This window comes from Crinia signifera, chromosome 4, assembly GCF_055691185.1.
Source record: "Crinia signifera chromosome 4, ASM5569118v1, whole genome shotgun sequence".
In the NCBI taxonomy this organism is placed as follows: Eukaryota; Metazoa; Chordata; class Amphibia; order Anura; family Myobatrachidae; genus Crinia; species Crinia signifera.
The window spans coordinates 12,885,207-12,909,321 of record NC_139220.1 but is presented as its reverse complement, the minus strand read 5'-3'; the positions used below and the strand labels follow the sequence as shown (position 1 = coordinate 12,909,321).

The 24,115-nt window shown below is 50.4% G+C and overlaps 1 protein-coding gene across 3 annotated transcripts in view; it reads left to right on the top strand.

Annotated features, from left to right (window-relative positions):
• Positions 1-12,075, top strand: part of LARGE1 (LARGE xylosyl- and glucuronyltransferase 1) — a 259,637-nt gene extending 247,562 nt beyond the window's left edge. For all 3 annotated transcript variants that reach the window (XM_083181138.1, XM_083181137.1, XM_083181140.1), the window contains 6 exons: positions 286-441; positions 2,553-2,716; positions 3,016-3,294; positions 5,038-5,184; positions 9,135-9,330; positions 9,566-12,075. In XM_083181138.1, the coding sequence (XP_083037264.1) occupies positions 286-441; positions 2,553-2,716; positions 3,016-3,294; positions 5,038-5,184; positions 9,135-9,330; positions 9,566-9,763 (1,140 nt within the window). In that variant the 3' untranslated portion in view covers positions 9,764-12,075. The remainder of the gene's footprint in view (positions 1-285; positions 442-2,552; positions 2,717-3,015; positions 3,295-5,037; positions 5,185-9,134; positions 9,331-9,565) is intronic.
• Positions 12,076-24,115: the final 12,040 nt, after the last annotated feature.

Below are 24,115 nucleotides of genomic sequence, written 5' to 3'. Positions count from 1 at the left end.
GGGAATGGAGGCAGCAGGAAGCCACAGACTGACAGTTATATAGTGGGAGAAGCCGGGTCCCCAGCAGTACAGAGTATATCAGGAGATGTGTGGTGTGTCAGTGAGGACAAAGCTGCATGTGACAGGGGCAGCGACATGATGTGAGGAGGGGAATGGGGGCAGCAGGAAGCCACAGATTGAGAGTTATATACTGGGAGGAGCAGAGTGTTCCAATACAATTGGTGATGTGTGAAGGTTTTGGCATAAAAAAAAAATGTCATACATCTAATTTGATTCTATGTGCAGGTCATTCACTGGAATTCCCCAAAGAAGCTGCGAGTAAAGAACAAGCATGTGGAGTTCTTCCGAAATCTCTACCTGACGTTCCTGGAGTATGACGGGAACCTCCTCCGGAGGGAGCTCTTCGGATGCCCCAGCGAAGCCGACATTAACAGTGAAAATGTGAGTACAATGAGGGAGATCCAACACTTCCAGCCTTAGGACCCTGGAGACTCTTCCTATTCCCTGCAGGTCCTGTGCAGTAATATGAATGGTCACCAGTGAGTAGCCATTACTGCATGTTTTCCGGGTAGAACAGATTTATACGGAAAGGAGACTCCAGCTTGGTCATACAGCTTGAAGAGCAGCATTAATTATATTCACTCCCTCTATAGTCATTTAATTAAACAACACTTGTAGCAATTTGCATATCCTCCCTGTCCCGCTGCCCGGTACATGCGGCAAGCTTCCCGCCACTGGCCGGCCCCAGAGAAGCCGCCAGGCGGGCCCCCGGCTGATTGGAGCCACATTCTGACCGGGGTTAATGTTTTAAATGTTATTACACGGGGATTGAGCCAAGTCTGCACAATGCCATCTGCTTACTGTGCCCCGTGCCCCCTGGCATCACAGCAGCCTCGCAAGAATACATATTCATGACGGTCTTATTTTAAACTCTGTTTCCTGTCGCTGGGTACTTGGGTACCGCGCACAATGCACAGCTGAGGCATCTCATCAGACCCCTTCACTGCTACACGGGCAGCACATTCCTCCACTGTCGGTGACGCTGAAGTGCAGCCGCTGCTTAGCATAAGTAATGTGTGTGTGTGCGTGCGTGATTCAGGGCTCCGCTGGTATCCTGCGACGCCTTTGTAAAGCATGTGCATATTCTTGTCTTATCAGCATCCTATATGGCTTTAAGCCTGATTCAGTTGTTAGCAAAGCAAAAAAAGCACGGCGGATGGACCCGCCCATGGGAACGCCCAGCGTTGGAGATAAGGCAGTTACGCGGCTGCCAGGGGGCGGGCAGCTGACATCACCGGATCACACGCATCGCTGCAAACTTCACAGCATTGCGTGTGAACCCGAATTACCTCCGTAATGTGCAGAGAGAGCGTTAGATTTGGGTTGGGTATATATTTTTTCTGTGCAGGGTAGATATTGCCTGATTTATTTTTTACTGTGCAATTTAGATTTCAGTTTCAACACCCCCCACCTCAAACCTGACCCTCTCTGCACCTGTTACATCTGCCCCACCTGCAGCGCAGCATGGTTTTGCCCGGTTGTGAGCTTTTTTTGCTTTGCTAACAAAAGCTGAATCAGACTCTTAGTTCTGTAACGAGACTAAAAATAGATCCATTCCGATCAAACACTTCTCATCGCAGTTAATCAGTCGTCGCATTTAGGCGCCTTGCACTTTGTTAGCGAGCAGAGATGTGGCTGTAATGAGGCTGCGGACTCAGGCCGAGAGCTTTAGCGGGGCGGTGAAATGTGTGAAATTAATCCGGAGCATCTCCTTGCCGTGACAGCCAAAATCATTTATTTAACTATCTGGTAGATGTCATAAAAATCCCAGTTGCAGCATGTGTCTGTTGCAGCGGGGGCTGATTCAGAGGAGGGGGCGCTAAATTCACTTTAGTCTCCAGAGTTTTTTAATCTGCACAGGAACCTCGCAGTTCCGTGTAAGCCACAGCGTGACTTACATGCTGCCATTTGAGGATGGTGATGGGGGGCGTTCCAGAAAAAGTGTGTGCGTAGGGCCAGCTTCGGTCAAAGTCGGTGGCTGCGTCCACAGATGCAGTTTCGCTGGGTACGGCTGAGTGATTTAGCCGGGCATCCTGTGTCACCTAAAGGTAAATCACATGTCCGATGGCCCGGCGATGTTTTCGCAGTTGCGCCGAGCGCAGCAGACTTCGGGCTCGGAAGCAGATTACAGACACCGGCTGCAGACGTCTTTCTACTTATGAAGCCTCCTGTGGCTTTTGCATATTTTCGCACAGTTCCTGAGTATAAAGACGCACCAGCAGTGCTGTACCCGCCCCCCTTTGAATTATCCCCAGTGCATCGGTACACATAAAGCGAGTTACGGTTGCAGCACTGTCCAAAATCTAATATGGGAGCCACACCCACTTCCAGTGAGTCCAGGACGGCAGCGGTTGAAGTGGCAGTTAGTGCCACACCCCTATATATATATCTTTTCGACGGCACTGCAGCCCCACCCCTGGATCCGCCACTGAATTAAGATCAATTTAAAAAAGCAGCAAATATAACAGTAACGCGCCCATCTATTTCTCCAGCTCCAGAAGCAGCTGTCGGAGCTGGACGAGGACGATCTGTGTTACGAGTTCAGACGGGAGAGGTTCACAGTACATCGGACTCACCTCTACTTCCTTCACTACGAGTACGAGCCGGCGCCGGATGACACAGATGTTACGCTGGTGGCGCAGCTGTCCATGGACAGGTACAGGAATTGGCAGATGGGGAACTATTTAGCCGCTGTTAGTGAGGACCCTGTGAATGTGTAGTTTTAGTTGTGGCCCCGAGTCCTCCCAGCTGGGTGTATGCAGGATCATATGTGCAGGATTTCCTCACCAGCGCTTCTCAGGGCCCCAGGAGATGGTTAAACCTTACCCCGGGGGGCAGTATTTCCCGTCCGTATGTCCGCTTTGGTCTTACCATACAGTTATTGTCACTCTGTCCCGTATGTGAGCGGTCTTATCGTTAATCTCGTCCTTTATCCCCGATTCTTCCATCTTCCAGGCTCCAGATGCTGGAAGCCATCTGCAAACACTGGGAAGGCCCCATCAGCCTGGCGCTCTACCTCTCGGACGCGGAGGCCCAGCAGTTCCTGCGGTACGCCCAGGGCTCGGAGGTGCTGCTCAACCGGCGGAACGTGGGCTACCACATCGTCTACAAAGAGGGACAGTTCTATCCCGTCAACCTGCTGAGGAACGTGGCCATGAAGCACGTCAGCACCCCATACATGTTCCTGTCAGACATAGACTTTCTGCCCATGTATGGACTCTATGACAGCCTCAGGTAATGTTCCGGCACATCCTTGTGTCTCTGCAACCCGCCATACACTTGATCTCTCCGCACATGTCCCAGCCTCTCCTGCCCACGTTCCCAGGCTCCAGGCAGTGATATCACACCGCTACACTGATGCTGGGAGAAGGACGCACGGAGGGTACTAATAGGGTTTTATTGAACGTCTCAGTAAATTGATATCTTAGCCTTGTAATCATGTGTTTGTACACACTCAGGGAAATGTATGTTTCAGCAGATAAGACACATTATAGGAACATCATCTCAGGCCGGCATTAATAACCACCGTATATCTCCGATGTCTGGATCCTTAAGGGGAGAATGAAATAAGGATGTGTCTTTGCAGAAACATTGTACATTGACACATTATTCATTGCATTGCAGCACCCTCTGGTGGCAAATACAAGTAATGCAAGTCCCTGGTGGATATTTTTTTTTTTTCACAGTGGCTTTTTTTCCCTGAATCATCTTCGTGGCAGGCGCCTGTCACTGGTGAGGGCAGGTATATTGCGGATTCGGAATCTCAGTCTGTGGCAGGAAGAGTTATATAGTGGGAGGAGCAGGGTCCCCAGCAGCACAGAGTATATCAGGAAATGGGTATATGTCAGTAAGGACAGGGCTGCATGTGACAGGGGCAGTGACATGATGCGAGGAGCAGAATGGGGGCAGCAGGAAGCCACAGACTGAGAGGAGCAGGGTCCCCAGCAGCACAGAGTATATCAGGAGATGAGTGATGTGTCAGTGAGGACAGGGCTGCATGTGACAGGGACATGATGTGAGGAGAGGAATGGAGGCAGCAGCAGCCACACACTGAGAGTTATATAGTGGGATGAGCAGGGCCCCCATCAGCACAGAGTATATCTGGAGATGGGTGATGTGTCAGTGAGGACAGGGCTGCATGTGACAGGGGCAGTGACATGATGTGAGGAGAGGAATGGAGGCAGCAGGAAGCCACAGACTGAGAGTTATATAGTGGGAGGAGCAGGGTCCCCCCAGCAGCACAGAGTATATCAGGAGATGAGGGATGTATGAGTGAGGACAGGGCTGCATGTGACAGGGGCAGTGACATGATGTGAGGAGGGGAATGGGGGCAGCAGGAAGCCACAGACTAAGAGTTATATAGTGGGAGGAGAAGGGTCCCCAGCAGCACAGAGTATATCAGGAGATGGGTGATGTGTCAGTGAGGACAGGGCTGCATGTGACAGGGGCAGTGACATGATGTGAGGAGGGGAATGGAGGCAGCAGGAAGCCACACACTCATAGTTATGTAGTGGGAGGAGCAGGGTCCCCAGCAGCACAGAGTATATAAGGAGATCAGTGATGTGTCAGTGAGGACAGGGCTGCATGTGACAGGGGTAGTGACATGATGTGAGGAGTGGAATGGAGGCAGCAGGAAGCCACAGACTGAGAGTTATATGAGCAGGGCCCCCAGCTGACATAGTATAGTATAACACAGAGATGTGGCAATGTGTCATGGTGCCAGTTCTGGGCTGTGGGGATCGAGTTTGAGGACCATTAACCCTAGGAAATGCTCTGTGGGGCGAGGGGACCCCATACTGTTCTTCCACTGCTGTAGTGGGTCCAGCAATAGTGCAGTTATTTAGGTAAAGGTGCCTATTATAGGACAGATGACATGCACCCTGGTCCGGTGACTGCTGGCACTGAAGCAGCTGGTACAGGGGAGAAGATCCGTCCCTGTGCCGCATACTGATCCGTCTCTTGTGTTCCCCGCTGCAGGAAGACGGTTGTACAGCTAGACATGACTAACACTAAGAAGGCGCTGATCATCCCGGCCTTTGAGACCCTGCGTTATCGGCTGGCCTTCCCCAAATCTAAGGCGGAGCTGTTGTCTATGCTGGATATGGGGACTCTATTCACCTTCAGGTGGGCACAAGCCTCTAACTGTCATTGCATGCCACTAATGGGAAATTATGTATTAAGCCTTGGAGAGTGATTCCATAGAGAGAAAAGTAACAGACAATCAGCTAATAACTGTCACCTTTCAAATGCAGCCTGTAACATGACAGGTAGGAGCTGATTGGTCAATACTTTGTCACTCTCCCAGACTCCCTCCCCTCCTCCATGTATTTTAGAGTCCAGTCAGCTGAGAAATGTTCCATTATTTGCCATTGCTTTATTCACATGTTTGGGCAGATATCCTTAAGTGGCTTACTTGTGCAGTGCCTTACTTTACCCTGTACTGTAGGTGGCGGTGTTGCTGCTTTTATCTATGTTGAGATTTTTGTTTGCAATTTCACTCTTATCATTGGAAACTGTATCAATACTGACACCTGCAGGCTGGAAATCGTTACTACATTGAGATTTATTAAGCTCGGTGAAGTAATAAAGAGTCTGGTTTTTATCACCGGCCATTCAGCTCCTAACTGTGAAGTTACAGGCTTGGCTTGAAAAATAATGACAATTTATCACTTCATCGAGCTTAATAAATCTGCCCCCCAGTCTGTTTTCTTGCCCTGTTCAGCAGCTGTAGAATGAGGGGGTTGATATGCATCTGAGGCTCCATGATTCTGTACCAGGGGCTCCAGGTAATTATGATTAGTTCACAGGTTCTCAAAGTCGGTCCTCAGGACCCCACGCAGTGCTTGTTTTGCAGGTCTCCTCACAGAATCAAGTGAAACAATTAGCTCAATCTGTGGATCTTTTAAAATGTATCAATGATTAATGAGTGCGACTGTTGGGTGATCTGGAAAAAGTGAACTGTGTGTGGACCGACTTTGAGAACCACTGCATTAGTTGTAGAACTTAACCCCTCACCATCAAATGATTCCCCAGTGTGTGCGTAGCCCAGGACTTACTCAGCGGCTGCGATAGAATCAGGCTGATCGGGGGCGGAGCTAACATCACATGACTTCCCCTCACACACCTGGCCACGCCTGCGTATTCCCTGACACTTCCAGATAACACCCGCTCACCATGTAATGATTACCCAGTGTGTGCAGTCTGTGCGTAGCCCAGGACTTACTCAGCGGCTGCGATAGAATCAGGCTGATCGGGGGCGGAGCTGACATCACATGACTGCCCCTCACACACCTGGCCACGCCTGCATTATCCCTGACACTCCCAGGTAACAGCCGCTCACCATGTAATGATTCCCCAGTGTGTGCGGTCTGTACGTAGCCCATGACTTACTCAGCGGCTGTGATAGGATCAAGCTGATCAGGGGCGGAGCTGACATCACATGACTTCCCCTCACACATCTGCGTATTACCTGACACTCCCAGATAACAGCCGCTCACCATGTAATGATTCCCCAGTGTGTGCAGTGTGTGCGTAGCCCAGGACTTACTCAGCGGCTGTGATAGGATCAGGCTGATAGGGGGCGGAGCTGACATCACATGACTGCCCCTCACACACCTGGCCACGCCTGCATTATCCCTGACACTCCCAGATAACAGCCGCTCACCATGTAATGATTCCCCAGTGTGCGCAGTGTGTGTGTGTAGCCCAGGACTTACTCAGCGGCTGGGATAGAATCAGGCTGATCGGGGGCGGAGGTGACATCACATGACTTCCCCTCATACACCTGGCCACACCTGCGTATTACCTGATACTCCCAGTTAACAGCCGCTCCCCATGTAATGATTCCCCAGTGTGTGCAGTGTGTGCGTAGCCCAGGACTTACTCAGCGGCTGTGATAGGATCAGGCTGATCGGGGGCGGAGCTGACATCACATGACTTCCCCTCACACACTTGGCCACGCCTGCATTATCCCTGACACTCCCAGATAACAGCTGCTCACCATGTAATGATTCCCCAGTGTGTGGACTGTGTGTAGCCCAGGACTTACTCAGTGGCTGTGATAGAAACAGGCTGATCGGGGGCAGAGCCGACGTCACATGACTTCCTCTCACACACCTGGCCTGACTTCCCCTCACACACCTGACACTCCCAGATAACGTCTGGTAACCACCCCCCAAACACCAGCTACCCGTCAATTAACTTGCGTACGGCCAGTGATTTAAAAAGTAGCAGGATTTTATCGCAGGAAGGCCTCGCGCGTGTCTGTGCTACGCAGCATGCGCAGTTCATCAATAATCACCTCGCCTGCAATTTTGCAGCCATGCGATCAGTTCTGAATCAGACCCATTGGCGCAGAATATCTGTCGGAACATTTCAGATGCTAAACAAGAGACATTGTCACTGGTCACGAAACAACCTGCACCGCGCCCGGTAACCCCACACCCATTACCTCCCGAATTGCTTTTCTGCTACTACTGTAAATCAGTTCTGCGTCCCCCACTGGTAGCCCTCAGAAAGCATGCGCTACAACACTCTGACATATATGGTCTGAATTCATTGGCCTCTTGCTTGCAACATCGCCACTGAATCCGCCGCTGAATCGGGCACATGATTTACTAATCATCCAAGAGTCAACTGAGATATATATATATATTTAAATAAAAACACATTTGTGATGCTCATAATTAAAATAAGATGTCATTAGTGCAAAGGGCGATTTTGCTAAAAACAATACCATGTATGATAGATTTTAGGCCATTAAACGCCTCTTGTTGGAATTCTGCAGAAGCCGCACAACACTAAATAATCCCATACGGAGATGATGTGTCATATTGGGGACTGCACATACTCAGGCCACTAAAACATCAACATCTCTGAGTGACAGGCCTGATATATGTAAGCCTGAGGAGAATAACCGGGGCTTAACATACACAGAACAGCTGCTGTCACTTATTCCTGGCACCAAATGATTCTCACATTCTGCTTCCAGAAAAATCCTCCCCTCCCAGCGCTGTAACCCAGAAGGCACAAAACGATATGTTTAATGCCACAAATACTGATCCCTCCCGATGTTCTGGGGTCACCATGTGTCCAGTGGACGCCTCCTCCGCGCGGGGCCACATCTGGTCGAGCCTCGCGCCTCCTGTAATTAGCAAAGGCCTGTACACAGCACAGCGGGAGGAAGTGGCAACATTGCAATTTACCTCCCCAGACCTTGATGTACAGCCAGGATCCGCCAATACAGCGCAGCCAGACTCTTATCAAAACCTGATACAAATTAAAGCTTAGCAGAGTCTTTGCAACAGCTGGCAAAGCCGCTGAGTGTATTAGAAGGGGGAGAAAATTAAAACAATCACCCAGGACGGAACTTCGGTGATATTTCCCTGCGCTCAGAAACATTAAAGGGGAAAGAACCCAAAGGGGCACTGGGGTAGGGGGGTATAGCATGTATCCAGGCATCTGCAGGAGCCTAGTAGTTCAGGGGTGGTGCCCAAGTTATGCAAGGATCACGTACGGTGGCATGCACAGGAATGCCTACCAGCATGGGGCATATCCAGCCACCGCTTCCAGCAGCCACACCTCCCCTATGACCCAAGCCCCCTGATGTCTCGTTGGCTCTCTTTGAGACCTACTATATGTTTGGATTGTGGGAGGAAATACGAGTACCCAGAGGAAACCCACGCAAGCACAGGGGGTGGTGGCGGGACATACAAACTCTACACAGTGGGAATAGAACACAGGTCCGCAGTGCTGTGAGGCCGTAAGGCTAACCATTACACCAACCGTGCTGTATTGAGAGCGCAAACTTATGTTCCCTGGTGGCTTAAAGGTTTTGCGTTGGCTGAAAGTGTCCCCCGGCCATCCCATCTGAGGACATCTCACTAGTTTCAGTCAGCCAACGTCGCCATGTCTAGAGGTATTAGAAGTTCCATCCTTACCTTGGTTTATGAACCATCACTATCATTTTCTATTGCATGGTCAGCGTTCCATTACCGCGCCTTCCACAAGTCAGACGTATCTACACTCCCGGTGGTGTTGACCTTTTAGGTTCAAATGTGCCCATATTTTTGCAGGTACCACGTCTGGACGAAAGGACACTCCCCCACCAACTTTGCCAAGTGGCGGACTGCGACCACACCTTACCGCGTGGAATGGGAAGCCGATTTTGAGCCATACGTGGTGGTCAGGCGGAACTGCCCAGAATATGACCGGAGGTTCGTTGGTTTTGGCTGGAACAAAGTGGCTCATATCATGGAGCTGGATGCACAGGTAACCGGGGGCGATGTGCGGCTGCTGCGCATGTCCGTAAGGGGCGGAGTTTGTGTACAGAAATGGCCCAGAGTTTGTTTCCATATAATATATAGCTGGCACTGCGTCTCCGCCATTTCCCGGCAGTCGGTTCTAGAGCTTGTGGCGCGTGGGTTAGCCATGTTTCCAGTATTACCCTGTTTCTTTCCACCTCGGTACATCTGTCTCTGACCTCTCACCCTCTTACTTCCAACAGGAGTACGAATTCACGGTACTACCCAACGCTTACATGATCCACATGCCCCACGCCCCGAGCTTCGACATCACCAAGTTCCGCTCGAACAAGCAATACCGGATCTGCCTAAAGACGCTGAAGGAGGAGTTCCAACAGGACATGTCCCGCCGCTACGGATTCACAGCCCTTAAATACCTCACTGCTGAGAATAACAGCTGAGACCGGGAGGGGGGTGGTAGGGGTTCACCGGTGCCTGACGACCGCTACAACGAAGACTTTGAGGGCATTACGTCGGCCACAGCTGGTTGGCTGGAGACTCGCAGTTTTCTTTTGACAACCCTGGTTCATTTGTTCAAGGAATTCACAGCTCCCGTCTCTCCCGAACGTTGGAGCAGGGAAGACGGATGTGGATTCGGGGTACAAACTAGACAATGAGGCCTACGCACTTTTGGAAGAGCGGTTCACTCCTAGAACCACCGTCTGAAACCTTGCCTTGGGGTGTTGACATCTACATCAAAAAAATATTCTGGGCACAGAGGAGTGGGCTGGTTGGGCCGCGAGCCACCCGTTGGCCAACATATCAGCGTCCATTAAAGGTCATTGACTCTAGAATTCTCGCACAGCCAAAAACTACCCATAATCTGTGCTGAATAGTGGTACTCTCAGCACAGGCAGATGCATTTTTACTACTTGCTTGCAGGAGGCGGAATCGAGGAACTAAATGTTAAAAATCTCATGCAGAAGAAAAAAAAAAAACAGCGTTCGCATTGTAAAGATCCAAAGGGCATTTCTTTCTATTTTTGTATTGTATTCACCCCTGTATAAAAGAATGAAAAACACAGATTTGCCCTACGGTCTCTACCATGTCCCTACGTGAAACGCTGATACGAACAAGTCATTTACGAGAGCTGGAACATCAACGGTGACCCACTGTCGGCCTGTCCTGTCCCTTTAAATATGAACACGGCGCACATCAGAATAGAGTGTCCCGGCTGCTGACATCTTCAGCAGAGTCCGCACAGACGAGAGAAGACTCCCTTTAGCCCCCCCAGGACAAAGCTTCCTTTGTTCATGGTGTGAGAAGCTGGTGATATAGTTTGTGGCTGTCAGGTTTGCTCTCTGCACATAGAGAAGGTCCAACAAGCTTCGGGGCATCAGGAGACAATGATGTGGTTGGATGTACGCAGACTTTACCATTTACACTACGGCATGTTCATTTCCAGTTTGGAATATCTTAACTCTATTCCTTCCCGGGAGGCCAAAAATAATAAAACCGTACAACATCTTAGCTGGTGTTACTTCCCGGGTTAGAACCTGCCTCGATCCGCTCTCTGGTCAGGTCAACGCAAGACGAAAGGTCATTAGTAAAAAGGCAGAAGAAAGACTTTGATTGCCCAATTCTCAAAAAAGAAAACTAAATCCCCCAAAACGCAGCGAGGAGACAACACGGTCGACCGGCGTGTTCTGCCCCACCCACGAAAAACCGGTTGACCGCCTTGACCTGCGTGAAGCTGGAAGAGTTAACTTAATGGGTTTTTCCACTATTTTTTACCGTTCAGTATTAATTGTCATGTTTACAAAGAGAACTCTAAAAGTCTAATGCACTAGACCAGCCAGGAGCCTGCTTGGTAACCAATGGAAGAAGACGCTCAGAGGCCGGTAAAACGCGTTGCGCCCTCTTCTCATCCTGCCAGCGAAGGTTGATAGTGAATTGTCGCTTGCACCTGTGCCGCGTTTTCACCTTGAAAAGTCAAGTTTTAATTTCTTTGAATTTATACAGATTTAATTTTATAAAGCAAAATTGTATCTTGCAGTATTTGTTACGGTTGGGCTAAACGTAAAATGCAAGTTTAGCGAGTGGAAATACTGATGCGTTCGGCCAATTTCCTCCATGATAAAACATACGATTTTTCTAATTGACAACCTCGCTATCTAGCTGTGTACATGCGTGGCATTATCCAGTCCGGAAGCAAGCAGTACGAATATTAATGTTAATATAATGTCCCAATTTCTGCAGATAACCCCCGGTATTCACAGATAAACTGTTCCACCCCGGATCACAGCCTTGGCTGAGAGACGTGTAGTTTTGGCAGGATCTAAAACTGTTCTACAGAAGTAGATGGGATTAGTGTTCATTTAAAAACACCTAACTGTGCTGCCAGCCCCCGTCATTCTGGCACCTCGCTCACATTTATTTGTTTGTGCAGTTTCCAGAAAATCTCCAGTAGGTCCCAGCAGAAGCTTGAAGTTGGCGCGTTTCGGTGTTCACAGAATGCTTCCCTCAGCGGGAGGTCGCCTGTCACTTATTCAATGTGCACATTTTTCATTGCCTGATTTTTATTTACGCCAAGATATTTTTTTCCATAGTAACAGAAGTCTAAAAACTTATTATGTCGGCAACAACTTGTAGGGAAAAAAGTTTTTATTTCTGTTTCCGTATTTCTGTTCAGTTCAGACTGCTGGAGGCTTAATGCACATAACTACAGAGCGAGGCGCTTAAATCCAGTCCCGGGGAGGGGGGGGGGGGGGGGGGGGGGGCGAAATTTCATATCAGTATTATTTCCCAGTTATGAACTTCCGCGGATGAGAAGAGTGATGCCGTGTTTTAGGTCTCCAGAGTTAATAGGTTGTAAATAAATTCAAGGACATTTGTTTACTTTCAGTTGTGCAATAAAATTGTGAAATAATTTTGTGTTCCGTCATTGGTTTGGTCTCTGCACAAGCTGCAGTCCAGGATCAAGCTCCACCCACCGGCCAATCGGATTGTGGGAGTTGTGTTGCCTTAGCGGATGTTTCAAGGGAAAGCTAATCGCTTGGAGAGGAGTTACAGTTTCATATCGTTTATGTTAGTCTGACTTGCCCAGTATGGCTGATTAAAATATGACTTGTGGTGTTTAATCACTGACACATGATTTATCAATGCTAACAATGCTGTTATAACACATGCAATAAAGGCTGGTGGGAATGGGCTACTAACACATGAGATGGGCTACTAGACACATGAGATGGGCTACTAACATTCTGGGAAATGAATGTACGTCTTCAGGACTAGGGCACATCATGACCATGTTCCGTCCAGACTGAAACATCCAAGAACAGTTGTAGGTTTCCCAATGACTTCATTAAAGACACTTTGTGACATGGAATCACATACACTGGATGAAATAAAGTCTGTTTTTTTATTTGTAGCAAGTAGACAGCATACCAGGTTAACAGTTTGGCAAGTCTCAAGTTACAGCATGGCAGGTTTTCCAGAAGGGAACGCATAGGCTTCACAATGTGGGTACACTTCCGAGATACCTAGTTTAATCCACACATTCCCCCAGCCTATCGTCCAGCCGCTAAAAGGCATTGGGAACATTGACCCTCTGTTCTGAACAAACATTTCACAGGAAACCACAGGTGTTGTTAATTAGCTGACAGTGATATACACAATAGATCTTAGGAAAACCCAGACTGGATCCAATCAGTCCTGCTGCTCCTGCTGTCCTAAACCCTGGACTGGATATTCCGCTTTCCCGTCATGTGGAATGATGCTGTCCCTACCACAACTTGTAGCTAAGAAGCCACCGAGGTTAAGGCATTTGTCTGCATGCATGCACAGATGGCGGTCACGCATGTGCATAAAGGGGCCGTCACCAACCATGGCCTCCAATTAATACATCGATGGTCAACACTACAGTGGTGTCTTTGTAACACATTTGCTGAATCACGGTTATCCTTAAAACCTGGACTGTTAGGACTATGAGGAATTTTCTCTTACGTCTGGCAGCACTGATTAAGGTTTAATTAATAAGATTTGAGTTCTGTTGAAAATAGAATTTTTCTAAGGGCAACCAATCAGATCCTATCTATTATCTTCTAGAAGGTGCGAAATAAGTAGATTCTGATTGTTGCCCATAGCAACCTCTCATCTTTAATAAAACTCCCATCTTAGTAAATGAACACCATTGAGACCCATGTCCTGCCTCATCACTGGCAGAAAAGATCTGTGCAATCACAGAAAGACCAGATCTGTGCAATCACGGACAGACCAGATCTGTGCAATCACGGACAGACCAGATCTGTGCAATCACGGACAGACCAGACCTGTGCAATCACAGAAAGACCAGACCTATGCAATCACGGACAGACCAAATCTGTGCAATAATCGCAGCCCAAATCTGTGCAATCACTGGCAGACCAGATCTATGCAATCACAGGCAGACTAGATCTGTGGAATCATGGACAGACCAGATCTGTCCAATCGCGGACAGACCAGATCTGTGCAATCGCGGATAGACCAGATCTGTGCAATTTCTAATACATCTGTAGCGAAATTCAACATTAATAGAGATATACTTATTCTAATCACATATGCACGTAATAAGCTGGAGATTATATTGGTGCCAGGTCTGAGACTTCTCCTCCCAGTGTGCGGAGCTCCCTGCTGTTAGCTGACATTTGGGCGTACGCTGGCATCTGTTCCCATAGCTCTGCCCGGGCCGGCACGCTGAGAGCGTTACTTCAGAGCCTTATATTCAGCAGACAGACACAAGCTGGTTGTAGTGTTCTATCTCACAGAGGGCCCGATTCAGAGGTGGGTGCAGCGCTCATAGTTGAGCAATTGTTTTTTTTTTATCCGAGCCACGCTGCGCACTTGTGACGATGAAGAGCGATGGTGGACGCAGTCAGGATTTATGTGCAAAGTGAGTGATTGGTAGTGAGCGCATCACGGCCATTTTGGGGGCGTGTCCGAGGCAGCGAATGGAAATGCGTACGGAGCTGTAAAGGCTTCAGCGACTAACTTGCCGCAGACATCGAGGTCCGATGTTGCGTCTTTGAGCAGTGGATCAGAGACAACGCCAGTGGGCGTCACTGTACAAATCCCAGGGAGGCATCATTAACATATTTTTGCAGATCCACTGCATGCAAAACAGTGAGTTGCAAAAGGAACTGCTCCTCCTCTGAATCAGACGCCGTGTCACATGCGCGCTAGAAGCTGACGGCAGCGGATGACAACATTGCAATAGGGACAGGTGCAGATGAAGCGATAAACTGTCCGATGATAACGCACCAGCCAATCAACTCCCATCTGTCAAGTTACAGGTTGGGTTTGAAAAATTACAGTTAGTGGCTGCTGCGTTATCACCGGACAATTTATCCCTTCACCAGGCTTAATAAATCTGTCCCGGTGTTAATTATCTCTGGTCAATTTAGCATCTGATGGTAGAAATTTCGTCATATACCTTGTGTTGACCTTTTGAGCATATCCACCTTTTTCACGTGTCAACCTTCTCCTATTGACCGTCGACCATATTCTTGTCGACCTAATGGTGTACACCCATTGTAGCATACATTGGAACAAGTCTATGTGTATCCTGTATATACAGACACACTGAGTGCACAGATGACCCACATTTGCCAGCATCGAAGGGGTACATTTACTAAAGATTCTAAAAGTGAAACGTGGGGATGTTGTCCAATAAAATTCTATCTATCATTTCTCTATTGCATCCTATAAAATAATAGACCGGACCTGATTGGCTGTTATGGGCAACACCCACACTTGGGCTCTGAGTGAAGCAGGAAGACGCCGCCTCAGTGTGTGCTCAGTCGGTAACATGGATTGTCCTAGCTCAGTCATGGCTAACCTTGACACTCCAGCTGTTGTTGAACTACACATCCCAGCATGCCCCGCTTCAGTTTTACTATTTGGCCATGCTAAAACTGACGCAGGGCATGCTGGGATGTGTAGTTCCACAACAGCTGGAATGTCAAGGTTCGCCATCACTGTCCTAGCTGGTACCGCATGCTGCTGCCCCAGGACAGGACAGAACCGAGTGTAGTCCACCTGGCTCCATATTATATCCAGTAGGTTATCATCCCTATAAGGAATGGGACCTCTACACCAGGGATTCTCAAATTCGGCCCTCAGGACCCCACACAGTTCATGTTTTCCAGGTTACCCGGCAGGTGCACAGGTGCACTCATTACTCACTGACACATTTTAAAAGATCCACAGGTGGAGCTAATTATTTCACTTGTGATTCTGTGAGGAGACCTGCAAAACATGCACTGTGTGGGGTCCTGAGGACCGAGTTTGAGAACCTTTGGTCTACACTAATCTACAGAGAGAACCAATTACACAGATGTTCTATGTATTATACAGATGGAGCACCTGTTACTCAGCACCAGCTCCAGCCAAATCCCCTGCACTGGCGAGAGCCGACGGTGAAGCGCTCCATCTGATGGGGACACTCACATGCGTCTCCGTCACTCAGGCCCACCGACAGGGGGGGGCTGGAGTCCCGGGCCCTGACAGAAAAGGGGGCCCAGACCTGGTCCTACAACTGTTAATGTTAAATATCTCCTTACCAGCTATCTATCTGCCTCTGATTTCTTTCCCTGTGGTGTGTCCATCGGCTCTGCTGCAGCCAGACTCTGCTCTGGTCCCGGACAGCAGGGGCTGCTGGGACATGTAGTTTTTTTTAAGTGTCTGGCAGCCAGGCACTTAAAACAAAACTAAATGTCCCAGCAGCCCCTGCTGTCCGGGACCAGAGCAGACCAGACTAATGGATGCCTGAAAGCAGTTCTCAGTATGAGGAGATCAGGGAGCACTGCCTGTGCGGATAAGGAGAGAGGAGGAGCCAGCAAGTCACAGGGACCCAAAGCAAACAGTGCAGCAAGGATCCCCCTGTGAGCCCCCACCACAGTGAGTACTTGTATTATATACTAGGTGATTCATCGCGCCCTACGGGCGCTCTTCACACCGTCGTAAGGGGCTGCGCCCCCTTAATTTGTGAACATTTGTATTGTGAGAACTATGGTTAGAATTGTATGAAAGATGGCCTGTATTGCAACTTGAGTTCTAGGTGAAATGTGTTAAATAGAGAGCATATGATGTGGAAGGGGGTGTGTATTGTTTTGTTTAATTAAAAAGCGGTTACAGAGAAAGATGTACATTGATAGTGTGGATGGTACAGTGACATTTGTGGGGGGGAGGGGGGGGCTGTGTGTGTGTGTTGTTTAGCTGTGTGTGTGTGCAATAGTATAGTAGGGTGTTTCTGAGTCAGCGGCTCCCCACTGGCGGAGGTCACAACACAGGAAAACAGGAGGCTGGGTAGTGATAGGGGTGTGTGGGCATAAGGGGGACTAAAGAGGAGGGTGGGAGATACTGTGCAGCTTCTGCCAGTGGGTGTGGGTCCAGCGTGGCAGTACAGGATGGTGGCCCTTAGTCAGTGTCTCCTCCTACTGGGTGGGAGTTCGGGTGCATGAGAGCAGGAGGCTGGGCTATGAGGCATGATAGGGGCATGTGGGCAAAACAGCGTCAGCGACTCCCCAGTGATGGAAGTTACGGTTCAGGAGAGCAGGAAGCTGGGTAGTGATAGGGGTGTGTGAGTATACGGGGGACTAAAGAGGGGCTTAGGGGTGCCGTGAATTGCAGGGGGTAACGTGAATCAAGGGAGGGAGGGGGCGCAGGTGTGCGCGAATCGCGGGAGAGGGCGGGGGTCCGCAAAGTGTGGGAGGGGGGCGTGAATTGCGCGAGGGGGGGTTATGAATCGCGGGAGGGGGGGGGGGCACGGGGCGTGACGAATCACCTAGTTGGTTATATATTCTTGTAGAAGGATGGAAGGATGTTGCTGTCATTCAGAATGCATTTACATAAACAGTAATAGTAGCAGTAAAAGATCTGACTTAAAACACCTACAGTAAAACAGAACAGGTGTTATATATTATACAAAGAATTGGTTGATGATTTTAAAGTTTAACGTTGTCACTGGAAAAAAAATGCTACAAGAAAAAATCAACATAGAAAGTTCAACACATGTAAATGTTGACATAAGTGTGGCACTTCATTGGTGTCCATGTCGACACATGAGAATGAATATGAAAACATTGAAAAAGTGAAAAATAAATCTTGTCAACCTTTTTCATTGTCGACCATAGCCATGTCAGTGTTTTGCATGTGCCATTTAATCGTGGGGTTGCTGTGAATGGGGGGGGGGAGGGAGGGAGGTCACTGTGGGGCGCTCACCTGGTGTGTCTGGTGAGTAGCTGTGTCTTTGCTGGGTAACATGGGGAGGCAGAGGGTGTCTGGCACTGTGCATACCTCCCAACATGACCCATGCCAGGAGGGACACAATGCTCTGCCGCTGGACTTTCTTCCTAATGTATGATTACCTCCATCTGTGTTGAACAGGTTAATTGATAGGAAAGGTGCTTCAACACAGGTGATGGCAATCATACATTAAAAGGAAAGTGCAGGAGCAGAGCAATGTGTCCCTCCTATGACTGTGGGCTCACTGGGCTGGTTCTCTGTCATGTGAGTCAGAGGCTCCACCCAGCGTTACAGCTTCAGACACACTTTGAGTGACAGATGTAGCCAAATATATAAGAGATCTTCTTTAGGCTGATCCCTCTAGTGCTTCCCCCCCCCCCCCCCCTTCTCTCTCTCTATTTCTCTCTCCCTATTTCTCCTTTCCCTCTCTCTCTTCTGTTTCTCACTCTGGGCCAGATGTACTAAGCTTAAAAAATGATAAAATGGAGAGTGATAAACAGCCAGCCAATCAGCTCCTACCTGCCATGTCACAGACTGGGTTTGAAAAATGACAGGTAGGAGTTAATTGGCTGGCTGTTTATCACTCTCCATTTTATCACTTTTCAAGGCTTAGTACATCTGGCCCCATGTCACACACTCACCAATTTCCTCTATTCATTCTCTCTCACCCTCCCTCTTCAATTTCCACCTATTCCCTTCTCTATCTCTCACACATATACATACATACATACACATATATATATATATATATATATATATATATATATATATATATATATATATATATATATACACATACATACAGGGGGGGCCCTGTCTTTTTTGACAGTCCTGGGCCCCATAATTTCTGATGGCAGCCCTGCCGTCACTTGGCGGTGGGGAGCGGAATCCCTGCCCATCTCCACTTCAGGGAGATGGGCAGGGTTAAGGGGGGTGTGGGGGGCTGCGGGCACTGTTGGGGGAGTGACGGGAGGCGGCGGTGGGCTCAGATGGAAAGGAGAGCACAAGCCCGTCTGATGGCGGGTCCTGTCAATTGGCGATAGAATCACCAGGACCCACAACAAAGAGAGCGGCTCCATGTGTACTCATGTCACAGGTAATGCAGCGTAATGACAGCACACTGGTCAGTCACATACTGTACCTCTGTCACACACAGCCTGCTCCCATGTGCATACAAGTAGGGATTACAGTGTGAGTGCGGCAGCAAATTTGTGGGTGTGCTATTTCTGCTGTGGGTGGGCTCTGTCTGCTGTGGGTGTGTGTGCTCTGTCCACTGTGAGTGGGCTCTGCCTGCTGTGGGTGTGTGTGTTCTGTCCACTGTGGGCGGGCTCTCTGCCTGCTGTAGGTGCAGTTTTACACCACTGACAATTACATGCAGCTTAGCCCCATGTGACCAGCACAACATGCTAGACATGACTGATAATTATCATACATGTGGCCAGATGCACTAAGCTTCAAAAGTGATACAATGGAGAGTGATAAACAGCCAGCCAATCAGCTCTTGTCTGACATTTTTCAAACACAGTCTGTGACATGGCAGACAGGAGCTGATTGGCTGGTGGTTTATCACTCTACATTTTATCACTTTTGAAGCTTAGTGCATCTGGCCCATTGTGATTTACAATCATTATACTCATCATGTTATCCATTATCCAGTATATAGTATTTGTCACATTCTGTTGTACAATACAGTATATGCTCCATTCTACTTTCCAACTATATATATAAACGATATATATGTGTGTGTGTGTGTGTGTGTGTGTGTGTGTGTATCTAGTATTATATGTGTTCTGATGCCCAGTATACAGTGTGAGCCCCTGTCTGATCCCCAACATACAGTGGCCCTTATTCTAATCGGATCGGTACGGCCCGCGTGCGGCCGTACCGCCGATGTTTTTACTCTGCACATGCGCAGAGGTCAATCTGCGCATGTGCAGCCCCCTTCGCCGCAGACGTATTTCGTCCGCCGCAAAGGGGGCGTATAGGGGCGTGAGAGGCATCATGCCCTCATTTCCCTATGTGTACGCCCCGCGTTTCATGGGCGTTCCCATGCAAACGCGGGGCGTACGCATGCTAATGAGGGCATGACGCAACTCATGGGGGCGGAAAGCTGACGTCGCCGGATGTCAGCTTTCAGCCCCCATACAAGCTACCACACGGACGATTGTCCGTGTGGTCTCAGCTTGCGGGAGCTGCCGCGGCGTGCGGACCTGCCTTCGATGGTCGACGACCATCGAATGCAGGGGGCAGCTCCCACCATGGTGGAGGCGTAGCCTCCACCATTTTTATGCGGATCGCCAGCCGTCCGTGTACGGACGGCCGTGGCGATCCGTAGGGTGGGCGGGGATTCGTCTGGTGCGGTCGGAGCCGCATATGCGGCTCGACCGCACCAACCAGAATAAGGGCCAGTGTGAGCCCCTGTCTGAGGCCTAGCATACAGTGTGAGCCCTTGTCTGATGCCCAGCATACAGTGTGAGCCCTTGTCTGATGCCCAGCATACAGTGTGAGCCCTTGTCTGATGCCCAGCATACAGTGTGAGCCCTTGTCTGATGCCCAGCATACAGTGTGAGCCCTTGTCTGATGCCCAGTATACAGTGTGAGCCCCTGTCTGACGCCCAGCATACAGTGTGAGCCCCTGTCTGACGCCCAGCATACAGTGTGAGCCTTGTCTGATCCCCAACATACAGTGTGAGCCCTTGTCTGATGCCCAGTATACAGTGTGAGCCCCTGTCTGACGCTCAGCATACAGTGTGAGCCGCTGTCTGATCCCCAACATACAGTGTGAGCCCCTGTCTGAGGCCCAGAATACAGTGTGAGCCCTTGTCTGATGCCCAGCATACAGTGTGAGCCCTTGTCTGATGCCCAGCATACAGTGTGAGCCCTTGTCTGATCCCCAGCATACAGTGTGAGCCCTTGTCTGATGCCCAGCATACAGTGTGAGCCCCTGTCTGATGCCCAGCATACAGTGTGAGCCCTTGTCTGATCCCCAGCATACAGTGTGAGCCCCTGTCTGATGCCCAGCATACAGTGTGAGCCCCTGTCTGAGGCCCAGAATACAGTGTGAGCCCCTGTCTGATGCCCAGCATACAGTGTGAGCCCCTGTCTGATGCCCAGCATACAGTGTGAGCCCCTGTTTGATGCCCAGAATACAGTGTGAGCCCTTGTCTGATGCCCAGCATACAGTGTGAGCCCCTGTCTGATGCCCAGCATACAGTGTGAGCCCTTGTCTGATCCCCAGCATACAGTTTGAGCCCCTGTCTGATGCCCAGCATACAGTGTGAGCCCCTGTCTGAGGCCCAGAATACAGTGTGAGCCCCTGTCTGATGCCCAGCATACAGTGTGAGCCCTTGTCTGATGCCCAGTATACAGTGTGAGCCCCTGTCTAAAGCCCAGTATACAGTGTGAGCCCCTGTTTGATGCCCAGCATACAGTGTGAGCCCCTGTCTGATGCCCAGCATACAGTGTGAGCCCTTGTCTGAGGCCCAGAATACAGTGTGAGCCCCTGTCTGAGGCCCAGAATACAGTTTGAGCCCCTGTCTGATGCCCAGTATACAGTGTGAGCCCCTGTCTGATGCCCAGTATACAGTGTGAGCCCCTGCCTGATGCCCAGTATACAGTGTGAGCCCCTGCCTGATGCCCAGTATACAGTGTGAGCCCCTGTCTGATGCCCAGTATACAGTGTGAGCCACTGTCTGATGCCCAGTATACAATGTGAGCCCAGTCTGATCCCCAGCATACAGTGTGAGCCCCTGTCTGATGCCCAGCATACAGTGTGAGCCCTTGTCTGATCCCCAGCATACAGTGTGAGCCCCTGTCTGATGCCCAGCATACAGTGTGAGCCCCTGTCTGAGGCCCAGAATACAGTGTGAGCCCCTGTCTGATGCCCAGCATACAGTGTGAGCCCCTGTCTGATGCCCAGCATACAGTGTGAGCCCCTGTCTGATGCCCAGAATACAGTGTGAGCCCTTGTCTGATGCCCAGCATACAGTGTGAGCCCCTGTCTGATGCCCAGCATACAGTGTGAGCCCTTGTCTGATCCCCAGCATACAGTTTGAGCCCCTGTCTGATGCCCAGCATACAGTGTGAGCCCCTGTCTGAGGCCCAGAATACAGTGTGAGCCCCTGTCTGATGCCCAGCATACAGTGTGAGCCCCTGTCTAAAGCCCAGTATACAGTGTGAGCCCCTGTTTGATGCCCAGCATACAGTGTGAGCCCCTGTCTGATGCCCAGCATACAGTGTGAGCCCCTGTCTGAGGCCCAGAATACAGTGTGAGCCCCTGTCTGAGGCCCAGAATACAGTGTGAGCCCCTGTCTGATGCCCAGTATACAGTGTGAGCCCCTGTCTGATGCCCAGTATACAGTGTGAGCCCCTGCCTGATGCCCAGTATACAGTGTGAGCCCCTGCCTGATGCCCAGTATACAGTGTGAGCCCCTGCCTGATGCCCAGTATACAGTGTGAGCCACTGTCTGATGCCCAGTATACAATGTGAGCCCAGTCTGATCCCCAGCATACAGTGTGAGCCCCTGTCTGATGCCCAGTATACAGTGTGAGCCCCTGCCTGATGCCCAGTATACAGTGTGAGCCCCTGCCTGATGCCCAGTATACAGTGTGAGCCCCTGTCTGATGCCCAGTATACAGTGTGAGCCACTGTCTGATGCCCAGTATACAATGTGAGCCCAGTCTGATCCCCAGCATACAGTGTGAGCCCCTGTCTGATGCCCAGTATACAGTGTGAGCCCTTGTCTGATACCCAGCATACAGTGTGAGCCCCTGTCTGATGCCCAGCATACAGTGTGAGCCCCTGTCTGATGCCCAGCATACAGTGTGAGCCCCTGTCTGATGCCCAGCATACAGTGTGAGCCCCTGTCTGACGCCCAGCATACAGTGTGAGCCCCTGTCTGACGCCCAGCATACAGTGTAAGCCCCTGTCTGACGCCCAGCATACAGTGTGAGCCCCTGTCTGACGCCCAGCATACAGTGTGAGTCCCTGTCTGATGCCCAGCATACAGTGTGAGCCCCTGTCTGACGCCCAGCATACAGTGTGAGCCCCTGTCTGACGCCCAGCATACAGTGTAAGCCCCTGTCTGACGCCCAGTATACAGTGTGAGCCCCTGTCTGATGCCCAGTATACAGTGTGAGCCCCTGTCTGATGCCCAGTATACAGTGTGAGCCCCTGCCTGACGCCCAGCATACAGTGTAAGCCCCTGTCTGATGCCCAGTATACAGTGTGAGCCCCTGCCTGATGCCCAGTATACAGTGTGAGCCCCTGCCTGATGCCCAGTATACAGTGTGAGCCCCTGCCTGATGCCCAGTATACAGTGTGAGCCACTGTCTGATGCCCAGTATACAGTGTGAGCCCAGTCTGATCCCCAGCATACAGTGTGAGCCCCTGTCTGATGCCCAGTATACAGTGTGAGCCCCTGCCTGATGCCCAGTATACAGTGTGAGCCCCTGCCTGATGCCCAGTATACAGTGTGAGCCCCTGTCTGATGCCCAGTATACAGTGTGAGCCACTGTCTGATGCCCAGTATACAATGTGAGCCCAGTCTGATCCCCAGCATACAGTGTGAGCCCCTGTCTGATGCCCAGTATACAGTGTGAGCCCTTGTCTGATACCCAGCATACAGTGTGAGCCCCTGTCTGATGCCCAGCATACAGTGTGAGCCCCTGTCTGATGCCCAGCATACAGTGTGAGCCCCTGTCTGATGCCCAGCATACAGTGTGAGCCCCTGTCTGATGCCCAGCATACAGTGTGAGCCCCTGTCTGATGCCCAGTATACAGTGTGAGCCCCTGTCTGATGCCCAGTATACAGTGTGAGCCCCTGTCTGATGCCCAGTATACAGTGTGAGCCCCTGTCTGATGCCCAGTATACAGTGTGAGCCCCTGCCTGACGCCCAGCATACAGTGTGAGCCCCTGCCTGACGCCCAGCATACAGTGTGAGCCCCTGTCTGACGCCCAGCATACAGTGTGAGCCCCTGTCTGATGCCCAGTATACAGTGTGAGCCCCTGTCTGACGCCCAGCATACAGTGTGAGCCCCTGTCTGATGCCCAGTATACAGTGTGAGCCCCTGTCTGATGCCCAGTATACAGTGTGAGCCCCTGTCTGATGCCCAGTATACAGTGTGAGCCCCTGTCTGATGCCCAGTATACAGTGTGAGCCCCTGTCTGATGCCCAGTATACAGTGTGAGCCCCTGTCTGATGCCCAGTATACAGTGTGAGCCCCTGCCTGACGCCCAGCATACAGTGTGAGCCCCTGCCTGACGCCCAGCATACAGTGTGAGCCCCTGTCTGACGCCCAGCATACAGTGTGAGCCCCTGTCTGATGCCCAGTATACAGTGTGAGCCCCTGTCTGACGCCCAGCATACAGTGTGAGCCCCTGTCTGATGCCCAGTATACAGTGTGAGCCCCTGTCTGATGCCCAGTATACAGTGTGAGCCCCTGTCTGATGCCCAGTATACAGTGTGAGCCCCTGTCTGATGCCCAGTATACAGTGTGAGCCCCTGTCTGACGCCCAGTATACAGTGTA